This window comes from Echeneis naucrates, chromosome 24 (genome assembly GCF_900963305.1).
Source record: "Echeneis naucrates chromosome 24, fEcheNa1.1, whole genome shotgun sequence".
Taxonomy (NCBI): Eukaryota; Metazoa; Chordata; class Actinopteri; order Carangiformes; family Echeneidae; genus Echeneis; species Echeneis naucrates.
In genome coordinates this window covers 16,190,827-16,212,759 of record NC_042534.1, presented here as the reverse complement: position 1 = coordinate 16,212,759, position 21,933 = coordinate 16,190,827, and the positions used below count along the sequence as shown (strand labels likewise).

At 41.9% G+C, this 21,933-nt stretch overlaps 1 protein-coding gene across 5 annotated transcripts in view; it reads right to left on the bottom strand.

The window, feature by feature from the left end:
- Positions 1–21,933, bottom strand: part of enah (ENAH actin regulator) — a 91,190-nt gene that overhangs the window by 4,542 nt on the left and 64,715 nt on the right. For 2 of the 5 annotated variants that reach the window (XM_029496679.1, XM_029496678.1), the window contains exons 5-13: positions 14,553–14,866; positions 8,996–9,796; positions 5,293–5,627; positions 4,708–4,850; positions 4,496–4,544; positions 3,032–3,083; positions 2,767–2,833; positions 1,867–1,914; positions 42–126 (exon numbers count right to left, since the gene is read on the bottom strand). In XM_029496679.1, the coding sequence (XP_029352539.1) occupies positions 42–126; positions 1,867–1,914; positions 2,767–2,833; positions 3,032–3,083; positions 4,496–4,544; positions 4,708–4,850; positions 5,293–5,627; positions 8,996–9,796; positions 14,553–14,866 (1,894 nt within the window). Of the gene's footprint in view, positions 1–41; positions 127–1,866; positions 1,915–2,766; positions 2,834–3,031; positions 3,084–4,495; positions 4,545–4,707; positions 4,851–5,292; positions 5,693–8,995; positions 9,797–14,552; positions 14,867–21,933 lie in introns of all 5 variants that reach the window. The other 3 variants (XM_029496681.1, XM_029496680.1, XM_029496682.1) reach the window with 3 other exon arrangements.

The window sequence follows — 21,933 nt, the reverse complement described above, 5'->3', positions numbered from 1 at the left end:
GCATAGATATATACATACACTACATACATACAGTTTCATACCTGTTTCAATCTGTCATAGTCGACAGCTTCTGTTGGCACACCGTTGGCACTTAGGGACGCAGTGGGTGTTGGAGTGGATTTAGGTCTGAGAGATGAGACACAGGAAAAAAATGCTGGTCAAAGAGCAGCAGTGGTCGCTCCATTATTGTCAATATTCTGCTGGATGTATCAGACCTTGATGATAAAACATGTGACACAATGGATTCGATAACTAACTTAGACTGAACTCCTTCAAGGTGAGCCAATGTAAAGGAATGAGAAATCGGAATAATCTTTATTCCTCCTCAGTCCACAGTTTATCGCGAATCATCTGATGATACACACACACACACACACACACACACAAAAAAAAGGATTTTATCTTCATCAGCTGATGTAACATCTATCAGTAAAACTAAAGATATGTTGCTGGTAGAAATCAAATTCTGCTTGAAGCATGCATAAACCAATACATGCATGTAAGCACATGACTGCACACATACCCACAAACTTCACAGCAGCCAATGAAACTTAACAAGGACAAACAAAACTACTCTCATAATGTTAAATGATCTGTAGCTCCACATTCCCTCGCTGACATGACAAAAAATGATCCTGCTGTGTGCCCATGTGCTCTATTTCAAATGTCACCATCTGGAAACATATTTTTTTGCAGCTTTCATGCATCTGAAGTGAAATTATAAGCCGGGACAATGCCTGCAATCAAAGAAAGTGCCACATAGAGACACTGAGTGAGCTCTTCATTCTTCATGTGAGTCACCAGGAGGGGGGGGGGGGATCAGAGAGCAGCCAATCACTTTTAAGAGATGAAGTGCGACAGGAAGCAGAAAGGAAATGTGCCCAGCAGTAGGTCATTTAATAGCTGTGCTTCACTGGCCCTGGAAATTATGTTGGGAATTTTGTTTTTCAGGGTGTTCTACTTTCAAACTAATGTGCACTGCAGAGAACAATAGAAACAGGAGGTGAGGTATAGCTTCAGGTTGTGATTCATTCAGTCAAAGAAGCTTGGTTGTTTTATGTTAACCTCTAACTACTGAACACTGCCTTTCTTCATGCAATGCCTTTTTTCATTGCCTTGACTTCATGCTAAACAGGTGTCAAACTGTCATGACAACATTTTCAGCTGCAAAGACTGTTTTGAAAAGTCTATTTAATTGGGTTGTTTGAAATTTGTCCTGTTAAAATGGAGCAGCAGTAGCAGCACCAGCAGCAGCAGCTCTTTGGGTCACATATTAAAGGCACTTTTAATAAGCTGCAATCAAATACGCCCATCTGGTTAAAGACAGAAACACACACACACATTTCCACACACAGCAGGTTCTTATCAGTGACAGCCTGCTGGATTTTTTTTCTGGCTCTCAAATGATAATACAGTGCCAACTCTACACTGCACTGGGTGGACACTCATTTTTGTGTTTGTGTGTATGATAGGGTGGGGCAATGGCATATGACGCACACATACAGGGTTCCCCTTTTTTGAAGAAAAAAAGAGAGAGAGAGGTTTGGAGGGCTTGGCAGCATGCAAGGACTAGTTTACTTAAGTGATCATCATTCAGACAATGACTAGTTTAGCAACATAACATGTGAAACAATGTTGAAACAACAGACGAGCAGAGCCGACCCCTGCAGGCTGGTAGATTAAGACAACAAACACAGCAGAGAGGCTACACTTCTCACCCAAGCTTGTAAAATTAGCACCTCTTCAAAAAAAAAAAAAAAAAAGAAAAGAAAGGAAAAACCACGTCCATCACAGCAAACCTCAAGTAAGAGAAAGTGTTCGAAAGCAAAGGGTCTTTAAGAACGCTCCTCTGCCTTTTCTCTATACCTGTTGGAGGAATCTGCTCCCATTGGAAACCTCCACGGAGACTCTCGTCTGTGTGAGCAGCAGAGACACTGGCTTTTAAAAAATGAGAGCTCAAACTCTACAGTAACTGCGTACTGTGTGTCCCCAGCCTGAGGACAAGGCTTTGGGTTTGGTTCATGACAATCACTTAGCTTTTTTTTGGCTCACAGGTGACAACTATTAAAACTATTTAAACTATTGGAAGAGACTCCCATACACTCCCTTAAACACTTTCATTGGATTTTACATTTTTTATCTCCTTTCATGGTTCTTACAACAAAATAAAAGTTTTATCAGCAACTATTTGGCTCTGGCTGTTTTCTTGTTTTGAGGATGTCATTTTATGTTTTGAAAAATGAATCAACATGAATTATTCTATGTTTTTAAGTTGCCAAAGAAATTAAATATCCTCCATGTAAATGTTTAGTTGCCGACTGAATGATGTTGAAATTGGGAAAATTAGGAAACTAGTTTCGACTGTGGCAATATGCGGGTTGTGATGCATTGTATGACGAAAAAAAAAAAAAAAGAAGTTATAAATAAAAATAATAAATAATAGAGAAGCAGCCTCATAGCAGAGCTAATTCAATCCTCTTCTCTCAACAGCAGGAATTTCTGTGTGTGACGTACGTCCAACATGCACATGACGACTACATAAGCTTTAGTGATGTTAGCCAGCGCTGAACGGCCCCAGCAGTGCATCATGCTAAAACTAAGTGACGCTAATGCTTCAAAATGATTACTTTTACCAGGAAAAGAAGTATACATAATGTGGTTGATGAAATATATATTTGGACACTTTGAGGATATAAAATGTAACTTAAGAACAATACCGCACAATATGACAGTGTAAGACCAGCAGAGAGGTTGGGAGGGCTGTACCTTCCAATAACTGGAGATTTGCTACCATTCATGGTGTTTGTTCTTTCCCATGGCTTCCTGGGCATATCTGCAGAAAAAAACAAAACATATTGTAGACCTGAAATTCCAATAAAATCCATCATAGAACAAAAACAAACAGGTTAACTCCCAGTAGATGGAGTTGCTTTATTGCTTTGATCCTCATCACCCGCATTGGGAAGATGCATATTTATTTGTTGTTGCTCTGCTGTTGATGGTTCCCCTCAGTCCTCCTCCTGACACTTACCGGGTGTGCTACAGGCTGACATTTTCGGGGTTGTGTTTGTTTCGCCCTCCTCCTTTTGAACAGATAAAGACAGAGGTCAAAGATCAAAGATGAGTCACACTTAGAGAAGTCACCAGTTCACAGATGTTCCCAGATTATCAAACGCAGACATCAGCAGACAGTAGAGATTTAAATGTCATCTTCAGAGTTCTGTTTTGATTGAAACCTTAAACACCACAGATAAAGATAAAATGCCCCTTCACATTGATCAAATAGAGCGCATATGGAAATAAGGGGAAAACACTGCCAACATTTCCATGCCTGTATTTCTTCTTATTCCTGTCATAGGTGAGTCAGCATAAGTAACAGCAACATTTAACTAAAATGGATGTAACGATTTTAATGAAGAGAAAACAGTCAAGGCTACATATGCTCCTTCAATATACTATATATATGAATATTGTATGTCTTGATATTGCCTAAAAACATCAAAATATAATTTATAGTCCATTTCACCCACTCTGGGCAGCACGGCAGCATAGCAGTTAGTGTTGTTGCCCCACAATAAGAAGGTCGCAGGTTTGATTCCTGAGCCCGGGGCCTTTCTGTGTGGAGTTTGCATGTTTTCCCCGTGCCTACATGGGTTTCCTCGGTTTCCTCCCTCCATCCAAAGACATCGTGTTTGGGTTAATTAGTGACTCTAAATTGTCCGTAGGTCTGAGTGTGAGTGCGAGTGGTTGTTGGTTGCTGTTTGGTGGTCCTGCGATGGACTGGCAACCTGTCCAGGGTGTATCCCACCCTCGTCCGCTGTGAGCTAGGATTGGCCCCAGAACCCCCCATGACCCAGAAACAGATATGCAGTGGAAGACGAATGAATGAATGAATGAATGAATGATCACACAGTCCTAAACTGTAGCAAAAAAAAAAACAAACAAGGGATGGAAAGGGATGAACTGTGTCCTTTCAGCTGATGAAAGATTGAAAATGTGAAAAATTAGGGCAGGGATTGTTGATTTTAATTACATAATCTTAACAGTGATCAAAAACAGCAAAGAGGAATACATGGAATTACTGATCTAATGAAAAATGTCTGCCTGATGGAATTACTCATGAAGAAATTAACTTTATGCTGTGATAATCAAAATGATTGGTAGTGTTTATATTAAAAGCAAAGGGGATTAACGCTACATTAAAATAACTATTTCCTTGCATAGTAAGGTATTTTTTAACAGTGTCTGACAGCAGAGATGAGACATCCACCCGAGGCCTGGACACAGATCACAGATAAAGCAACGAGTGACTGAAGAGTCGATTCAGGCAGAAATATAATGAAAGCAGTCCAGACTGTATGGAACTATCTGCATCATCATAAAAGAAGCCAGTGTGCGATTCAGCAGTGGAAGGTAAAGTAGTGATGACAGTGTATGGAAATCCCAGCAGCTGTAGAGCACGACGGCAGAGGACACAACTGCACATGGTACTTACTGATCTCTGGTCAGGTTCAGGAGATGAGCCCTTCTCTGCAATTCTTCTCCTGGAAGGTACAGAAATACCAAACGAATATTCAAACTAATAAGCTGCGTTTTGATCAATGGTCATAAACTTTCCAAAACACCAAATTTTGAAACAAACAAACAAAAAAAAAAAATCTGATTTCAACATTTCCATAGTTTTGTTTTTAATGTGTGTGACAGTACCTCCTGGCCAACAGGGCACTCATCTCCTCCATAAGCCCTCCTCCTCCTGGCAGAGGGCCATTGCCTCTGGCTTCAGATTTGGCCCCTGCAGCTCCTCCAGCCCCAACGAGGGCTGCTGCCAGAGCTGCCCCTGCATCATCAGACTGAAGACATACATGGAACATATTCAATGACATACACCTGAATTTAACCGCTTCTTTACAATTTCGTTGGAGAATAAAACAAGAATTGACATTTTTTTTTGGTCTACATATTTTAAAAAGTGGTTAAAATTGTGTTTGATTTGTGTATTTTGTTAAAAACACATGCAGGCAGAGTTGCTGTTGCATTGTATGGATCTCTTCTGAGCAATGACAGATGATTGCTCTGTATGTGAGAGACTGTGAGTGAGTGTGTGTGCGCGTGTGCAATCATCTATGAACTTGGCTTGTGATCAGTGACAGTGACTCTGTACAACTACACTTGAGGAATCAGATATAAAAATATAAATGTGTATTTTTACACAGCTAATCGTGTTGCTAATATGTTTATGTACTATATGCTATATGATGAGGGCAGACAGTAAGTAACCAATCAAGCGCTCACCCTTGGCACTTTACGCAGCTTGGCTCCAGCGAGGGCGGCGGCCAGGCCTGAGACGGGCCGATCCTCTGTTGGAGAGAACAGTCCGGCAGGGAGAGGAGGTGCCGGGGGAGGAGGTGGAGCCCCAGGGGGAGGAGGAGGACCTGGTGGAGGCGGGGGTGTCCCAGTTGGGGTGAGTGTGGGAGGGAGTGGTGGAGGCGGGGGCGGAGGAGGGTGGGGGACTGGAGTGGTGGGGGTGGCGGCTGGGGTGTTGGACGCCGAGGTCACAGTGGAGCTGGGCGGCAGGGGTGGGGGTGGGGGAGGAGTGGGGGTGGTCAGCCCTGGGGTCTGCACCACGTCTGTTGGAGAAGGAGGAGGAGGAGGGGGGTTTGGGGGGGATGGGTAAAGACACAGGGAAGGAATACTGAGTTCAGCTGTCATTAGAAGAGCAAAGACCTGTTGACTTCAAACTCAGTGGACTTCATCAGATGGCATGCTTCTTTAATTGGATTAGGATTAAATTCATGACTGTGCAGCTAACTCACTAACTTTCCTTATATACTCAATGAGCACTTGAGTTTTATGAAGTTTGCTCTTAAACAACTAAACGTTCATGCTGAGTATCCTGCTCTACTTTAGCCCAAAGGTGGATTCAGGAGCATTGTGATGTAGGAAATAGCCAGTAGAGGAAGGAAACTGTGGATGAAGTTGAGTTGAAGCAGAACTCCAATTCAATTCAAATCACGACTGATTTGTACTGAAGAGCAAACTTTCTTCCCACTCCAGCACCGTCCTGGATTCTTCACAGCAGGCTGGTTGGCTCCATGGATTCATCCTGACATCATTATGTGTCCCCTGTCTGATGTTTGTCTGTAAACAGAAGCTCCTGACATGTTTCTGCAGGTTTTGTGTATTTCACTGCTGCCACATGAGTGATACAGTAGGGTTCTATTAAAGTGCTCAGCACAAAATTCACTTGTCTTGTGTCACTATGTTGCCTCACTAGTTCAATGCAATGTAAAGAACAAACCTGCTAAAGCACGGCAGCATCGAGCAATTGTTCATGCTCAATTTTGGTTTTTGACAAATTCACTCTGTCAGGTGACACCTGTCAAAGTGAATTACTGCATAGCAGTAAATGGTAGTTGTGTTATTTTCAAATGAAACATAACATGGAGTACACGCAATAGCAATGACAGCATGCCACAAAATATCACAGCAAACACAAGCATCAGCATGCAGCTTGAGTGATTAGTAGTGACTGGGTTTATGATGGGATGCTGGGCTGAGCATCATGGAGACAAACGGTGGGAAATAATATGTTTAAATAGTTTTTCATTATGAACACTTCTAATAGGTTTTCTTTTACCAACTAACACAGACAGAAAAAAACAAAACAGCAACAATCCTCACACACGCGCACACACGTACACACGTCGCACAATGGCACAGTCGTAATAACATATAATGGCCAGGAAGTTCAGCAGCAGTTGCACACGGATCAAAACTATCTGTATGTAATAAAAGCCCCAAATCGCTTACTAAAGGATCAAAAGTGAAACTTAAGTATAGATTATAAATTGAGTAAGAGCAAGTTTTCTCTAAAAAAAAAATAAGGATTTTGGTTTTCTAACTATCAGAATGAAAATAATGTTGAGGCCTAAATCAATAATCCGTGTGATCGATATTAAAGGCAGCAGTCCTGTCCCTTCAAGCCCTTCAGTCATTTCTGTTATTACAGAGGTCGCAGGTCGATAGAGCGTCATTGTGCAGCTCATGAAGAGAAGTGCCGAGGGCCAAAGGTCAGCGAAGCGGCCACATTAATGTTTGAAAACAAATGAACATGTTGATCAGAGAAACTATGAATGAAAACTATTTAGAAAACTGCTCATTTGGAAGATATTTGAAGTGAAATATTCATCATCAAGAGATGAGGATGGATAATGAGCATCATATAGAAAATATGCAAACTATGCAACAAAGTCATTACGGTTTAGGTTTTTGTGAATAAAAACTTGAAATGGAAGCTGAAGTCAAATGGCATCAGTAATAAGGTGTAATCAGGTGGGAAAGGAATAGCACAGTCAACGATCCACTGCTACACTGAGCGAATCCTGCCATTCAGTCCAATGGTGAAATCAGAAGACCAGCACAAGGATGGAAGACAAAGTAACATTGAACTTTGGCTGTGATGGTCGAGAAATGATGATGATGTAGAAATAAATGGGAGAAAAAAAAAAAAATCAACCAGGAAATAAAACAAAACAAACAGACAAACAAACAAAAAAACAGCTTTAATCGGTGATTGGTATCCATTTAACAACTCCTCTCAGAGGGACAGAACGCCATGCTGAGGGGCCAAACACGTTTCATCAGCCACCAAGCACATGGACATTAACAGCAGTGGGAATTCACAAGGAGACTAACAAAGTTACACAGGTCTGCACCATGAGATCCATCAACAGTAATAACATTAATGTTGCAAAGTGCAGCCAGATAAGTGGAGTCAGAGACATCCCTCAGAGGAAAGGACACACTCCCCTGAAAATCAGTGATGTATATTGAGTTTGACTGTGTCTTAGTATGCCGTTCGACTGTGTTCACCGTAATCTTTGAGTCAATACACAGATCAGTGTTTACCAGGCCCGGTATCAGCAACGCTGCCTCTTTTCTGCTTCTAATCCAGTGAACTGATTAATGACGTGTCACTGCTGGCAGCTGTGACACGATCTGACACCTCACTGCTGTCAGATAGAAGTTGATAAGGCTTCACTGTTTCCTCTTTTTTTTTTTTAATATATAGGTATCATGAAATATTGTAAGCGCAGGCTAAATTGAAAATTATATTAAAATTTAACTAAGCTTGAATTTCAATGTTACTAAATGAGATTCTGCAATTAATGTCAACATATTTAAGCCAGTTTAACACAGTGATTCTTCCAAAAAAGTAATTTTACTGAATCTAACCTTACATTATCTCCGTTAATGTCCAGTGGTTAAGGTTTGTCCCAACAAAGCATTGTCTAGCATTTAAAATTGTTTTTGAAGTGCTGATGACCGTAACATATTTGTAACCCTAAGGAACATAAATCATCCCTGTGGAGTTGTATATCTCATCTCTCAGGCTTCTCTCTCAAGCCCTAGTAACATCAGATCAGTCAGCCAATCAGAAGAGAGGATGTGCGTCTCTATTCTACTAGGCTGTTTTCTGGGTGATTGAACAAAAATATAATTGATTTTAAGGTAAACACACCATGTTGGCTGGTGGGTCCACGTGGACAGGGCTGGAGGTGTTGCAGTGACTGCTAAGTTGTGACATCACAGACGTTCCAGAAGTCCTGCAGCTCGTTTTAAGGCTTTATTTAACAATACAGGCTGCAAATGCTCTGTGATACCTTTACTGTATGAATAGATTAATAGACGTCTAACTTTAGAATAAACAGACCATTAAAAGTTCTCCCTGAAATATTGTATGATATAAGGTATATATAATTTGATTGTTTATTCAAATCTATTAAACACTTCAGAAAAATAGTTTCTCCAATGTATGAACATTTTAACGACAAACAGCTGCCTTCGATTTTTTAGATGATGTTAAACAGTTCTAGCACGGCTCAGTATCAACCCCTCACCCTCTCCCTGTTAGTGTGTGAGTCAGAAGTAGTGATATAAAGAGGGGAGAGAAGCAATGAGAAAGAAAGAGCAGAATCCAGACCGGAGGCCTTACCCTGGGGCTGACAGGAGAAGCCCCCCTGAGGCAGGTGGGGCCCTGGGCCTGCAGCTGTGTCCGGCTCCCCCGGCCCTGACAGGCCCAGGCCCACGGGGAGGGAGAGGTGCTCGACAGAGGCAGAGGTGGCGGCAGTGGCTGCAGCAAGGGGCGCTGTGGAGGGAGAGGGCACACCGGGAGCCTGGGATGAGGAGGGGGAAGACGAGGCAAAAGAGGAAGACGAAGGGGGGGCTACAGGGGAAGGAAGTGGGGGTGGGGTGGGTGGAGGAGGTGGGGTTGGGCAAGCAATGCTGATAGGGGTATGGCTGTGCGGGATGGTCAGGGGAGAGGGTGCAGGGAACATGGGCGGGCCGTTGGGGGATGGGGAGGGGGGCTTCTGGGTGAGAGGAGACGGTGCTGCGATGGGGATGAGCGGCCGTGGGCCTGTGGCCTTTCCCGGGGGGCTGCTTATCATGACTGGGGGTGATGGAGGCAATGGGGTAAAACTGCACGCTGACCACACCACTGACTTGGGTGGTGGCTGAGGAGCAGGGGCTGGAGCGGGTGCAGGGGGTGGAGCTTGTGTAAAGGCTTGCTGTCGCCTTGGGACCGTGGCGTAGTGAGGCAGGACCGGGTGGAAGGCAGAACCAAGTGAAGTGGCGAATCGAGAGGCTGAGTGCCGAAGTGGCGGGGTCGGGGGCGTGGTGGAGGAGGGTGATGGTGTCCCAGGGGCTGGGTAGGTGGGCGTGGATGGAGATATGGGTGTGGACGATGTTCTGCCGTACTCCTGAGGTGTGGGGGTGTACAGGGTGCTCTCGAAAGCTAAACACCACGCCACAAAAACCAAAGTCACGGACAAGACAGCACAGAAGGGAAGGGGAGACAGAAGGAAGGAAAGAAGGCAGGAAGGAAGCAGCCGTTGTGCACACAGGAGGGACAGACAGGAGGTCAGGAGAGAGAGAAGGAAGGAGGGAGGGAGGGAGGAGAAAAGAGAAGGGGGCAATGAAGCAGGAAAAACCAGCACAGAGCTAATATAGATATATATGTAATTACGCTTTATTCCAGTGTGTGTGTGTTGTTTCTCAGGCTGAGGTGATGCGACCGTGTTAGTGGACAGGTGTTAGCACATTGGACAGAAACACAAAGCTTTCACAGTCCTGTTTGAAGGAGAAGAGGGGGAGAAAAAACGGACTGAGGAGAATTCAGATTTTTCCATGCAGTAGCAGCAGCAGCAGCTCACACACCCTCTGAAGAGTATTCACCACCAAGTGAAGTACAGACCTCACCCATAGACCCATCATGCACTGCTTCATATTATACACATCAAAATCCAGCCACAGCAGAATCAGGACAAGCTCTTCACTTTCATGTAGTTTAAAGTGAGTTGTCAACCAAAAGCCTCCATCTTTCCTCGAACCGGATGTTATTTTTACTCACTATTCATATTTATTCATCCATTATTTTCACTTTTTCAGTTATTTGTTTAGTAAAGAGAAGTCTCTCAATGAGTAGCAAGAGCTTAATCTGGTTTAATTGTCAGTCTTTGTTTGTGTTAATCTGCATCTGAACAGTTTTTCATGATTCTTCTCCACCCACAGATTTGAATGGGATTGAATACCCGTCTATACAGTATTGTGTTTAGCAGGGTTTACAGGGGCCAGATGGACAGACAGGTTACTGTTTGATGTAATCTACTGTAAAGGAGGTGATTTAATCTGTCCTCTGTGTGTGTCTGTCCTGCCTCTCTCATTAATTACCTTGATTGTGTTATTGCTCCAGTCTTAGTGCAGGCTGACCTGCTGATGAACGGGGCATGCAGCATGTTTTCTGTGTGTGTGTGTGTGTGTGTAGGGGGAGAGGGAGGGTGTGAACTGCACTGTCAAACATTATTAACTGTGCTTAATTACCTGATTGAAATCAAAGGCGTGCATCATTTTTTTATTTACATAGAAAATTGATCATTGAAACTAAAAACTAAAAAATAAAAATAAAAATAATATATATATTTCTACAGGCTTTTCTTGACATTTTATTCAGTTCAGTTCATCTTTTAGATGACACACACTTCTTCACAGACATGGTTCGGACCCACACACGCACGCTCACACTTCAGACGTTACACACCCACACATAGAGCAGGAATGCTATTGGACGTCATGTGCACTTCAGTCATGGGACAGATATACTGATAAATCTGAGACCTCCACAGCTCCATCTGACTTCTCCAAGCTGAGCTCTCTGGCAGCTTTTATCCTCCAGCCGGAGTCGGTGCTCAACCCAACTTCCACTCCACTACACACAATTTCTCTCTTACTTTTTCACTTCACTGCACACACACCCCATCTCCGTCTTCCTCAATCTGTTTCTCTCCACTTCAGCTATAACCATCTCCATCCTTTCTCCACCATTCCACCACCCTCCTCTTTCATTCCTTCTCTCTCCCTCCCTCTCTGCGGCTGGTCATGTGCTGAAGAGGCCCCAGCTTTGCTCTGCTGTTCCACAACAGGCACACAACCAGAACGCGCTAATTATGCAGACAGCAGGACACGTGCACACAAGAATATGGAGGGCACATGCACACATGACAGCACATCAAAGCCCACACATGACAGCGCAACGAAGTTCACACATGAGAACACAATAATGCCTGCACTGAAGCCAAGCTCCTCCTTTGCCAAACAAGTCTGACTTTTAGGAAAAGGTTGAGTCAAAAGCACAAAGTATTACAAAGTATTGGTCATGTAAATCCAGTGGACCACTTTCCATAACACACACACAAAAAAGTCTCAGGTATGTGTGTGGCCAGTCCATATTTTCTTTTTGGTGGTATAAACAGTGAACATGTTCAAAAATAATGTAGACATTCCCATGTCTTAGTTGCAGACTGTGCCGCACTAACATGTTTAAATTTAAAAAAAGGAGTTTGCTCTGTATCATAAATGATCTGAAGATACATAAAACAGATGAACGTTCACATTCACAAGCACTGGATAACAGGAAGTGTAAACAACAAGCAGAAGCAAGGGAGCAATGTTGCAATGTTTATGTTTAGCTGTGATTATGTTGTTGCCTCAATATGTGTTTTTCAAACTTAAAGGATATAAAGTCTCAGGGCTTTGAGAGCTCCATAGTGTCGCCATCAAGTGTAAATGTAAAATAGGTGATGCATTTTTGTGGGGCTTTAAATAAAATTCTGCTATCTTGTTGAACGTAGTTTCTCAACAGGACCAGGCGTCGGCGTCACGTGTTAATGCTAATGTTACAGCAATAGCAAGCTGTCCACAAAGCTTAGTAAAAATTCAAATGTTTAGCGTTGATGTGGCCACTCACTGTGCTTTAGCTTGATGAGAGAGGAAAGTTGAGATAATAATTACTGTCATATCTGTGCTTTTGGAAAAAGTCAGGGAAAAAAAACAAAACAAGCTGAACATTTATTTTTCCCAGTCAGTTTTATTAATGGGTATACTTATCAATGCCTACGGTCTCTAATGAAAGATGCTAATGATGCAAATTAGTTCTTTTCTAGCCAGACACCAAATGTGCTTCATCAAGAGTTCTGAGGTTGTGAATAACGGCACAGCATTTTTAAAGGGCACACACATCCTGGAAGTGTTAAATGTTTTATCACAAGCTCTTATTGAACTGATATTTTCAAACACAGCCTGTGTGTATGTGTGTGTGTGTGTGTGTGTGTGTTGCTTCTGTATTTCTGTATGTTTCCATGTTCCCTACATGTTATTGTGACAGTGAAATAACTCCTCCCCTTTCATCCTTGGGCGCGCGCACACACACACACACATTTCCCAACACAACATTCTCCCTGACAATGTATTTTTAGCCTCTGAGTAATACTGAACCTTTTGTTTGTGCGTTTGTGTGTTTATGCATGCATATGCTAATAGGCTGATCACAGCACTGAAGCATGCCATAGTGCCTAAGTTTCCCCTTTTAACCACCCAGTCCTTAAACACAGAACAATTCTGCATTACACGACTAAAACCTGATCCAGAACAACTTCAGGTCAGATTATGTTTCCCGCCTGTAGAGCCATCAAATCCAAACTGATGGGGCACACCGTTTACCGCACTTGGAAATATTTCTAAGCATGCGGTGTTGAATGTGTACAGAGAATTCACTCAAAATATAACACTGATCAGTATCAGTCAATTAACTGGGGACATCTATAGACAATCACAGCTTCCTCTCACATCACCATGTGCGGTGTATAACGTGAAGTGTCAGTTTTTCTGGGTGTGTATGAGTGTTGTAGGGGGCCATCAGTGCTCTTTTTCCTCTTCACGTCGACGCTCATGTGCAAACACTCATACACTTATGCATATCCTCATGCCCCGGTGCCTCAGCAGTCTGTTCATAGCTGCTGCCCTCCCTGTGGGCAGATGAGTAGAGTGTGGGCTATACTGTGGCTGTGACAAAGCCTTGTTAGCAAGAGATCCAGAGAGACACTGTCCAATCAGCAGGAGCCACCTCCCACAGTTCAAGCTGCATTTACCAGCCACCTCAATGTCACACTTTCTCCTATTCCTTCACAGTAACACTGGAATTGAAGCTAAAATAAAGCTGTTTAAAGTTACCAAAAAACTCACTAGACAAGACATTTGGGTTCAGATGGAAGCTGGATGCCAACTCCACACTATGTACTGAATCAATGTTGACTGTGTTCACACTGCAACAGTAAACTCAAAAGAGTCATGTATCCTCACAAATCTGGACGACTCTCTCATGATACAAAGAAAATAACCAATGTGAAAATGGTCGCGGATGCAGATAAAAGAAACTGAAATGTGTTATAACATGTTTGTGAATTATAGGAAACAACTGGAATAAACTTGTAACATCTCGTTTGAAATTTGCTGTTACATTTAGGGCTGCACTATTTTGAAAAAGAAAAGTTGGTGATCATCTGGCAGGTATTGTAGATTCCATTTGGAATGATGCATGATGTGTATGCATTATATTTTCTCTGAAAACTAAATTGAAATTCAGATGCTCAATACAACTCTGACACATTGTGCTCCTGCTATTTGGAACTTACACTTGGCCAAATTATATCATCTATATATCAATTAATTATGCAGCTCTAGTTTCACATGTATACAATTAAATTAAGCTTCTATAATAATAATGTACATTCTTAAATATGAATCATTCATTCACTCATCTTCAACTGCTTATCTGTTTCCGGGTTGTGGGAATATGAAATTATATAGTATAATCTTTACAATGAATTCATATTATATACAGTATGTAGTATGGAATTGGGATCAATTATCATCTCAGCTTATACACCGGATTTAAACCAGTATCTAGCACTGTGTAAATTGATAAAGCAAATGAACAGTAATGAAGCAACTACCTGTCTCATGGGACCATATTGGCCCAGAAGCAAAGGGTATTTAAAGAAGATGAGTCATTGTAATTTATAGCATCAATAGATTTTTTGTGTTTATAGCTTCTGTAGATCTTCAGTCAGAGCGTTGGCCTTCAGAAACTCAATTCCTGCTGTGTTGTCTGTGTATGCGTGTGTGCATAAGCACAAAACTTGCAGTGTGTCACTCACCGGCATTAGAGATGCGTCTCCCTCTCTCCCAGTCCTGCTGCTCTCTGTCCAACTGGTCCTGCTGCTCCCTCTCCAGCCGCTCTCTCTCCGCCTTCTCTCTCTCCATCAGCTCACGCTCAGCGCGCTCCTGCTGCTCCTGGCGCTCACGCTCTAGTCGCTCCCTCTCTGTCTGAGCCTCCTTTTCCTGGCGCTCTCGCTCCTGACGCTCCTGCTCACGCTCCAGCATCTCTCTTTCCAGGCGCTCCTGTTCCTGGCGCTCCCTCTCCTGACGCTCTCGCTCCATCTCCTTCTGCCTCTGCAGCTCCTGGAGCTGCCTGGAGTAAGAGAGGGGAGAGGACAGGAGGATGAGAGGACGAAATGAGAGAGGAAAGGAGGTAGAAACAGGGGATGAGAGGAAGTGACAGAAGGTTGAAATTAGAGAGGAGGGGAAGCACAGAAAACAAGAGAGAAAAGAATGAAATGAGAGAGGAAAAGAAAACAAGGTGAGAAAACGAAATGAGAAGAGAGGGCAGTAAAGGATGGACAAAGAGAGGAGTGGAGGAAACAAGAAAGAGGTGACAACAGTCCTTGAAACAAACTTGAGTAAAAGGTACATTGTCACTTTCCCTTGTACATAAAGGTTAGCCTTTGTCACCTGAAGGACAGAAGCAGTAGTCAAGGAGGAGGAAGGTTTTCTGAAGTAAATGTCAGAATAAGTTAGCTAGTGTCAGTCCTGTCTTTACACCCTGTTGTCTTTATATAAGACATGTCATTATATAATAATTGCTCTTGGGCACAACAGCCGTGCAATTATATAACTCCAACCAGCTTTACTAAAATTTGGAGCCATTAAAAACACGTCAAGCTGCCTGGAGTGAAAATTGTCTCTGAGCTGAAGACAGATGCAAAGAGGCAGCTATGTCTGACAGAGATACACCTTTAAAAAAAAGAAAAAAAAAAAAAAAAAAAACTTTTTTAAGACGGATGTCAGTCCAAAGTCGGTTCAGGGGGGTTTTCCCGATGGTGTTGGATGAAGTTAAAGTGTGTGCGCAGACTGAGGTTTGGACTCTAGGTGACAGCAGAGGGCAACGGGAGAGAGGTGTGGTGAGCGACTGCAGCAGCAGCTGAGAGAAACAGGAGATTTGGATCATAAGAGCACACAGTGGAACTGTGTGTAAGTTTAAGTGTGTGTTTGCGCTGCATGTGAGAAGGAGTAAAGGCAGTATACTTCATATTCACTACAGCTGACATTACACTTTGCAGGACATATGGTAGAGTTGAATGAAAGAAAGAGGACAGATTTCCACACCAACTTCTGTGCAGGGAGAGTGAAACAGGCTCTGTCCATAAGCCACTTCAGACTTAAAATATACAACATACCGTTACAATAGTTATATATATATATATATATAATATAACAGACATCAAAGGGAAACCTGCGAGAAGAGAGCTATGTACTGCAGAGATGTTGGTTTTACAACACTTATCCAGATGGTTGGATATGTGTATGAAGCACAAACAAATCTCAGGTTGTCAAATTTTTTGGACGAAAACACGATGTTGATTGATGATTGATTGGGTTTTACTTTGACAGCCTTTCAAAACTCAGTCAGAAGCGGATACCTGAGACAGTATCGAAGTGAGTAGACTAAACACTTGAGACCTGAGGTAAACGAAGACACGATTCCCAGCCTGGATCAATCAGAGACCTGAGCAATGGAATATGTAAAAGCTGCTGATGGGAGGATGGGAGGGCAAACTAACAACAGGACGTGGAGAACAGGTCCAGACGGATCATCATCAAGACTGACAATGTGCCAGAATGTCAAAGATTTCCAGAAATCCTGATGCTCACAGTGGAAACTATTTAAAACATGATTAAGGTGGACAGATGTCCTGCACAACTAAAGACAGGGTCAATGGTCCTCCTTCACTGTGAGGATTTGACCCCTGCTCATGATAAAACGGATCAAAAGGGTGAATAACCTAAAGAGATCACAGGCCCAGTCTGATAGGACTTTTTCTTTAAGCTGTTTTAATAAAAGTTATGTGAAAACCCAGGACCAAAATAGTCACACATTGCTTCTTTGCGTTATTTAAGGATAATATTACAGTGAAAATAAATCAGTCTCCATTATACTGGTGACTGAAGACATTACCTAAAGGACCCCAGGAGATCCTTGGACCCCACTTTGAACTTTTATCGGCGTAGGTGTGATTAAGGTTGTGTCTTCAGGCGTCCTTGGTGAATTTATTTTGTGACGGAATGGATTTTGCTGGGGAGAAGTCTTTAGGGTCTTTTCGGTCACATTTTCTAAAGTTCTGTCTCCTCCTTTTCTTGTGTTTCTTTACAGTTTAAAACTACAAAATAACTGGTTGAATAGATATTCACAACAGTAAGTAGTGAAGGTTTGTGTAATATTGCCAGAGAAAAAAAAACACACAACTGACCACTGGTCCAGAGTCACTGTTACATGTTTACAAGTTTCTTGAATGTGTATAGACGGCAATGCAGAGTGTGTGTGTATGAGAATGAGAGAGACAAAGTGAAAGAGAGAGAAAAAAAAGGTGAGAGTGTAAACAATTTATGGGACATTGTAATCTCTCTCACGCACACCAACTCAGTAACAATTAGGTCATCTTCCCTCACTCATCCTGTTCTGGTGACTCAGTTAAAAGTCAACCATCCTCTAGTTCCAACTTCCCATGCCAACACATCAACCCTATTCTCTCACTGACACACACACATGCACTGACATGCACACCTTGAGGCATGTTTGAACCTGTGGCTGCACCAACACATACATATATGACGATGATGATGATGATGTGGTTGTCATTGTGTTCCCACGGTGGTACAGCCGCTGCTGGCTGCTGTGAGAAACCATCCCTATTAGCCATAAATCACTTGACACCAGACAGACACACACCTGTCTGTGCCTGGGAACAGAGGTGACGCCAGTAAGACCAGGAGAGCAGGATAGCACCTTTAACGGAGGTGAGGATTTCATCGTGTTGTAATGTCCAAAAACAATCAAATCCCAAGAGATTCTGTGATTCATACGACATATATATATATACTTATATAGGAGTTTGTATTTCTCTGTATTTGTATTCCCAAATAAAGTGCACATTTCAAAATCTCGATAATACTGCACAAGGGGGTGTGCAGAAATCATCATTGCTAAATGTAGTACAAAGGAAAGTGAATATTTTTATGAGAATCATATCTCAGTGTTTTTTCTTTTTCTTTCTTTCTTTTTTTTTTTTTGTGTTTTAATATTGTCTGTGAAAATAGCCCCTGATGGGAAAGTTAAGCGAGAAGGTCCAATGCGGTAGGATAAAGTTTGGGTTAATCCTATCTTTGCAGAGATGTATTTTAATCACACAAAAAAAAAAAAAAAAAAAAAGTCATGTTCTACAGAAGCTAAACTAAACTAATCCTCTAACATGAGACATGTTCAGGTAACACTCCAATTTAATTTCAGTACATATCACTTTTGGATTTCTTTTTAAAGAATGGTTATATTTAGACATGCTCTCCTCCTTAGGTCCATCCAGTCTTATCTCCATTTCACCAGATTTTGTGTGTTCTGGCTCTAGTAAGAGTCAAGTCAGCAGCGAGCAGAGGAACTAAACCACTCTGAGTCCTCAGGGACACCACTGATGCATTTTTGCCAGCACGAGCAGCAGATGAGTCTGTCATGAGCTAATGTTATGTGAAAAATACTTTTTCACAGGATTACTCTCTGTAATATACCGTCAGACACAAAAGAGGAGCAGGAGAGACATTCTAAAAAAAACAAAAAAAAAAAACAAACAACGTACATCATTCACCATGAGTGAGATCCTCTTCTTTTACACTCATTTAACGACAGACAATAAATATGAAGAACACACCAACTGGTTTAAAAGCAGTTTAAGAGTGTTTAAGACATTAAGGTGCAGACGCAATTAACAGGTGTTTTGCACCATTATTCAAATACCCCATGATAGTGAAAAGCAACTTCAATCATTTCCATAAAGCCACAACAGGAGATCTGGAGACAAGACAAAGAATAATGAGATATCATTTTTATAGAGGCACCACTGAAGATATCCAGGGACAGGAATCAAACTAAATTGACATTTCAGTCATCAGCCCTAAAAATAATAAAATAATAATAATAAATAAAATAAAATAAAATAATTTCCATAGAGCAGGAGACAGGAAATTCAGAGAAAAATTTGCACAGCACAAGTGGACAGATTCAAAAAAAAGAAAAAAAAAAAAAAAAAAGAGAGAGCGAGAGAGAGACTGGGTTCTTAAACACGTACGTTACTAGTACACTCACTGCCCCGGGCCTTCTGGGGTTCTTGAGAGTATAAAATATTTATTAAAGGAATTAAATTAATGCAGAGAAGAAGCAGGAGAGTCTTTGATTTAAAAAGTGAGATGGAGTTTCAAGAGAAACAACACTTGTGAAAACATGTCTTTAAGAGGGATTTAAAAGAGACTAATCTCCTCGGGGAAGTTGTCCACAGAGCAGAGGCCTGAACAGAGAAAAAACAGTGACTGGTGGATCAGAGATATGGTTGAGAGCGTCAGGTGGCTGCTAGACATGTGCTGTCAGTGAATTTGAAATGTACTTTGATGCAAGTGCCGAATGACTCATCATAAAATAACTGAACACAACAGTTTCTTTATTTTAAAATGAAAATTACACTGCTGCAGTTTTTTCCACTTGTCAGATCAATGAACCATTAATATTTGGTCATATTGCTATCGATGAAATGTTGGAAAGAAAAAACAGAAAACCTGATCCTTTTATTTCTATTCTTGTGTCGGCTTGTGTTGCTGTGCCAGCACATCTTTTACAGATAGCTGCTACACCTTGCCATTCCCGACTCCATGTACAAAAGCAAAGTGCCCCAGTTCCCACAGTGTTTCAGTGGTCCACTGATGTAATTACAGAAACAGAGGTAACCTGGATTCACGGCCAAAGGAAGCTTGGCAGTGCCGTGTCTCTGAGGATTTCAGTCTTTCCAGGGGGTTCCCTCATCTCATCTACATTAGCAGTTCTAACCCAGTGGGATCTTCATCATTGCAACAGCAGCAGAGCATCATTGCGATGAAATACTCATCGTGTGACGGTATGAGTGACGGTATCAAGCTGAGGATCAGCAGTTTTGTTCTCATCACATTCTTTTCAGTGTGACTGGACAAACTGCTAACAGCCAAATGCTGGCAGGCTGGAGATGGTGCAGCTGGTGAGGTCTGTATTAAACCGACTGAATCCACATGTGGAGGGTGAATGAGGGAGGAGCTACTGGAGCTTCGGGAACTTATGCCATATGTGATATATAACAACTCATGTGTGTCCACATTCTTGGAATATTTCTTTTTCAGTTTCTATTCTCAAGCACCTGTAATGAAAAGAATTTCCCTGAGAGATTAATACATTACTTTCTGATTATGATTAATTGGTTGTGGCAGCCCGCAAAAGAAAAATACAGACACACTCACACTCAGAACTACACATAAACATGGCAGACTCAGCTATAATTGTAATGTCCTGCATTAGTGTGTGAGCTGCCGTTATGAAGCCCCCGGTTGGTCATTTGCCCATCAGCCATCTTGTTGTTTTTGTTTTTTGTTTGTGTGTGTGTGTGTGTGTGTGTGTGTGTGTGTTTTTTAAACGGTAGATCCATATTTGAAAGACATGGTGGAGCAGAGGGGGAATGAGGACTACAGTAGATGGCTCCTGATGTGTACTTTATCCTGACTGGATGGTACAGGCTGTCAATCACACAGTGTAATTCAGCTGCTGCTTTGTGGTCAAATTTACTCTAAATGGAACCATCTTTTGAAAAATGAACATCATGTTGTATTAAAGACTTCAAACTAGAGACTGCAAGCATAAACTCAGTAGGAAATGGTCTGCTGTAAGAAATCAAGTTTTCTCATAGTCATGAACACAATCTGACTAATTTTTACAGGCAGTCGTCTCGGCCCCTGATGGCCACTAGATAGAATGCAGGTTTAAGGCTCTGGTCTGGTGTTTACATCCACTTTTATTTGGACCATGGTCTCAGTGGCCTGGTTACTTGAACTCTATAGAACAACAAGAACGGAAAAGTCTGTCTTGTCATGTTATAGTCTGTCTTTGTCTTTGTCTGGGGAAACAGTGTGTCTGTGGGACAGTGGGCCTGTCCTTCATCAGAGGGATACCTCTGACTGAACATATCCTTTCAGCTGATGTCATACGACAGTAACGCTCACACATTCCTGCTCAGTGAGAGCAGCTCCTCATTCTGCCAAAACCTCATGAGTACAACACGAGACAGAGAACTACATAATCAGCCGCATCATAGGGTGGAAGGTCAGACCTGCTGAGGTCTTCTTCATTTACTGACACAAACTGCTTCCTAACACTAAACCATTTCAGCACAGCCACAAAATTATTTTACCTGCTCCTTCTTTAAATACTCAGCTGCCTCAAACCCATCTGATTGGATGTGGGTATGGCAGCAGTTCCTTAGTAATAAGATAAAGTACCTGTCATATGTTTACGGACAAGTTTAGACTTGGCCAGGAAGAAAAGAGAACACAGAAACAAATTAGATCACTTTTGAAACTATAAACATCAAAATTAGAAGTCTGTTTTCAAAAATGACTGGGATCATTTGTGTCCTGGGAAAGAATATCCATTATCCAGGACAGTCACTTAAAACAAAGCTAGGCCACATAATGGCACATACATACATAACACAAACATACACTTGATTAAGATTAAACATCATTTGACATTAGATAAAGATAAAAATCTAAATCACCACGTTTGTTGGGCTCCTTATGTTGCCATTCACCAGTAATACAAAAATGGAAAAGTTTACTTTAAGTTAAAGCTGAAGGCACTTCAATGAAGATTTCAATATTCTAGTTTAACTCCAACAAAAATCCATGACTATCCAAATAGTTACAGATTGAACTACTAGCACAGAATCCTTCGCCTTCTTTCCTCCAATGGGTGAATCTAAAGCAGCTTCCTCTTCTCATCGTGTCCCCCTTCTGCTTTGCATTGAAACGTCACAGGACTGAAAACTGTGAAACGCCTCTTGCACCATTTAAACTGGCATCTCGCTCACCTCCTGACAAAAGTTGCCACGGAAACGGTTGCTAAGAGAGCGTGGGCAGTGGCACGGCCTGAATCTCCGCAAAAGGGACATCAAAAACTGCTTATTCTGCAGTGGAGAAACATCGGAAAGATCTATGCAGCCCGTCTGAATCAGTTGTAACGCACTTTAACAGTGCAACATCAGATATTACACAACAACAAGTCGACAGGGAAGTAAAGACTACAACAGAAAATGAATCATGGTAACTGGAAATATTAATAATAATAATAGCATTCTAGATTTT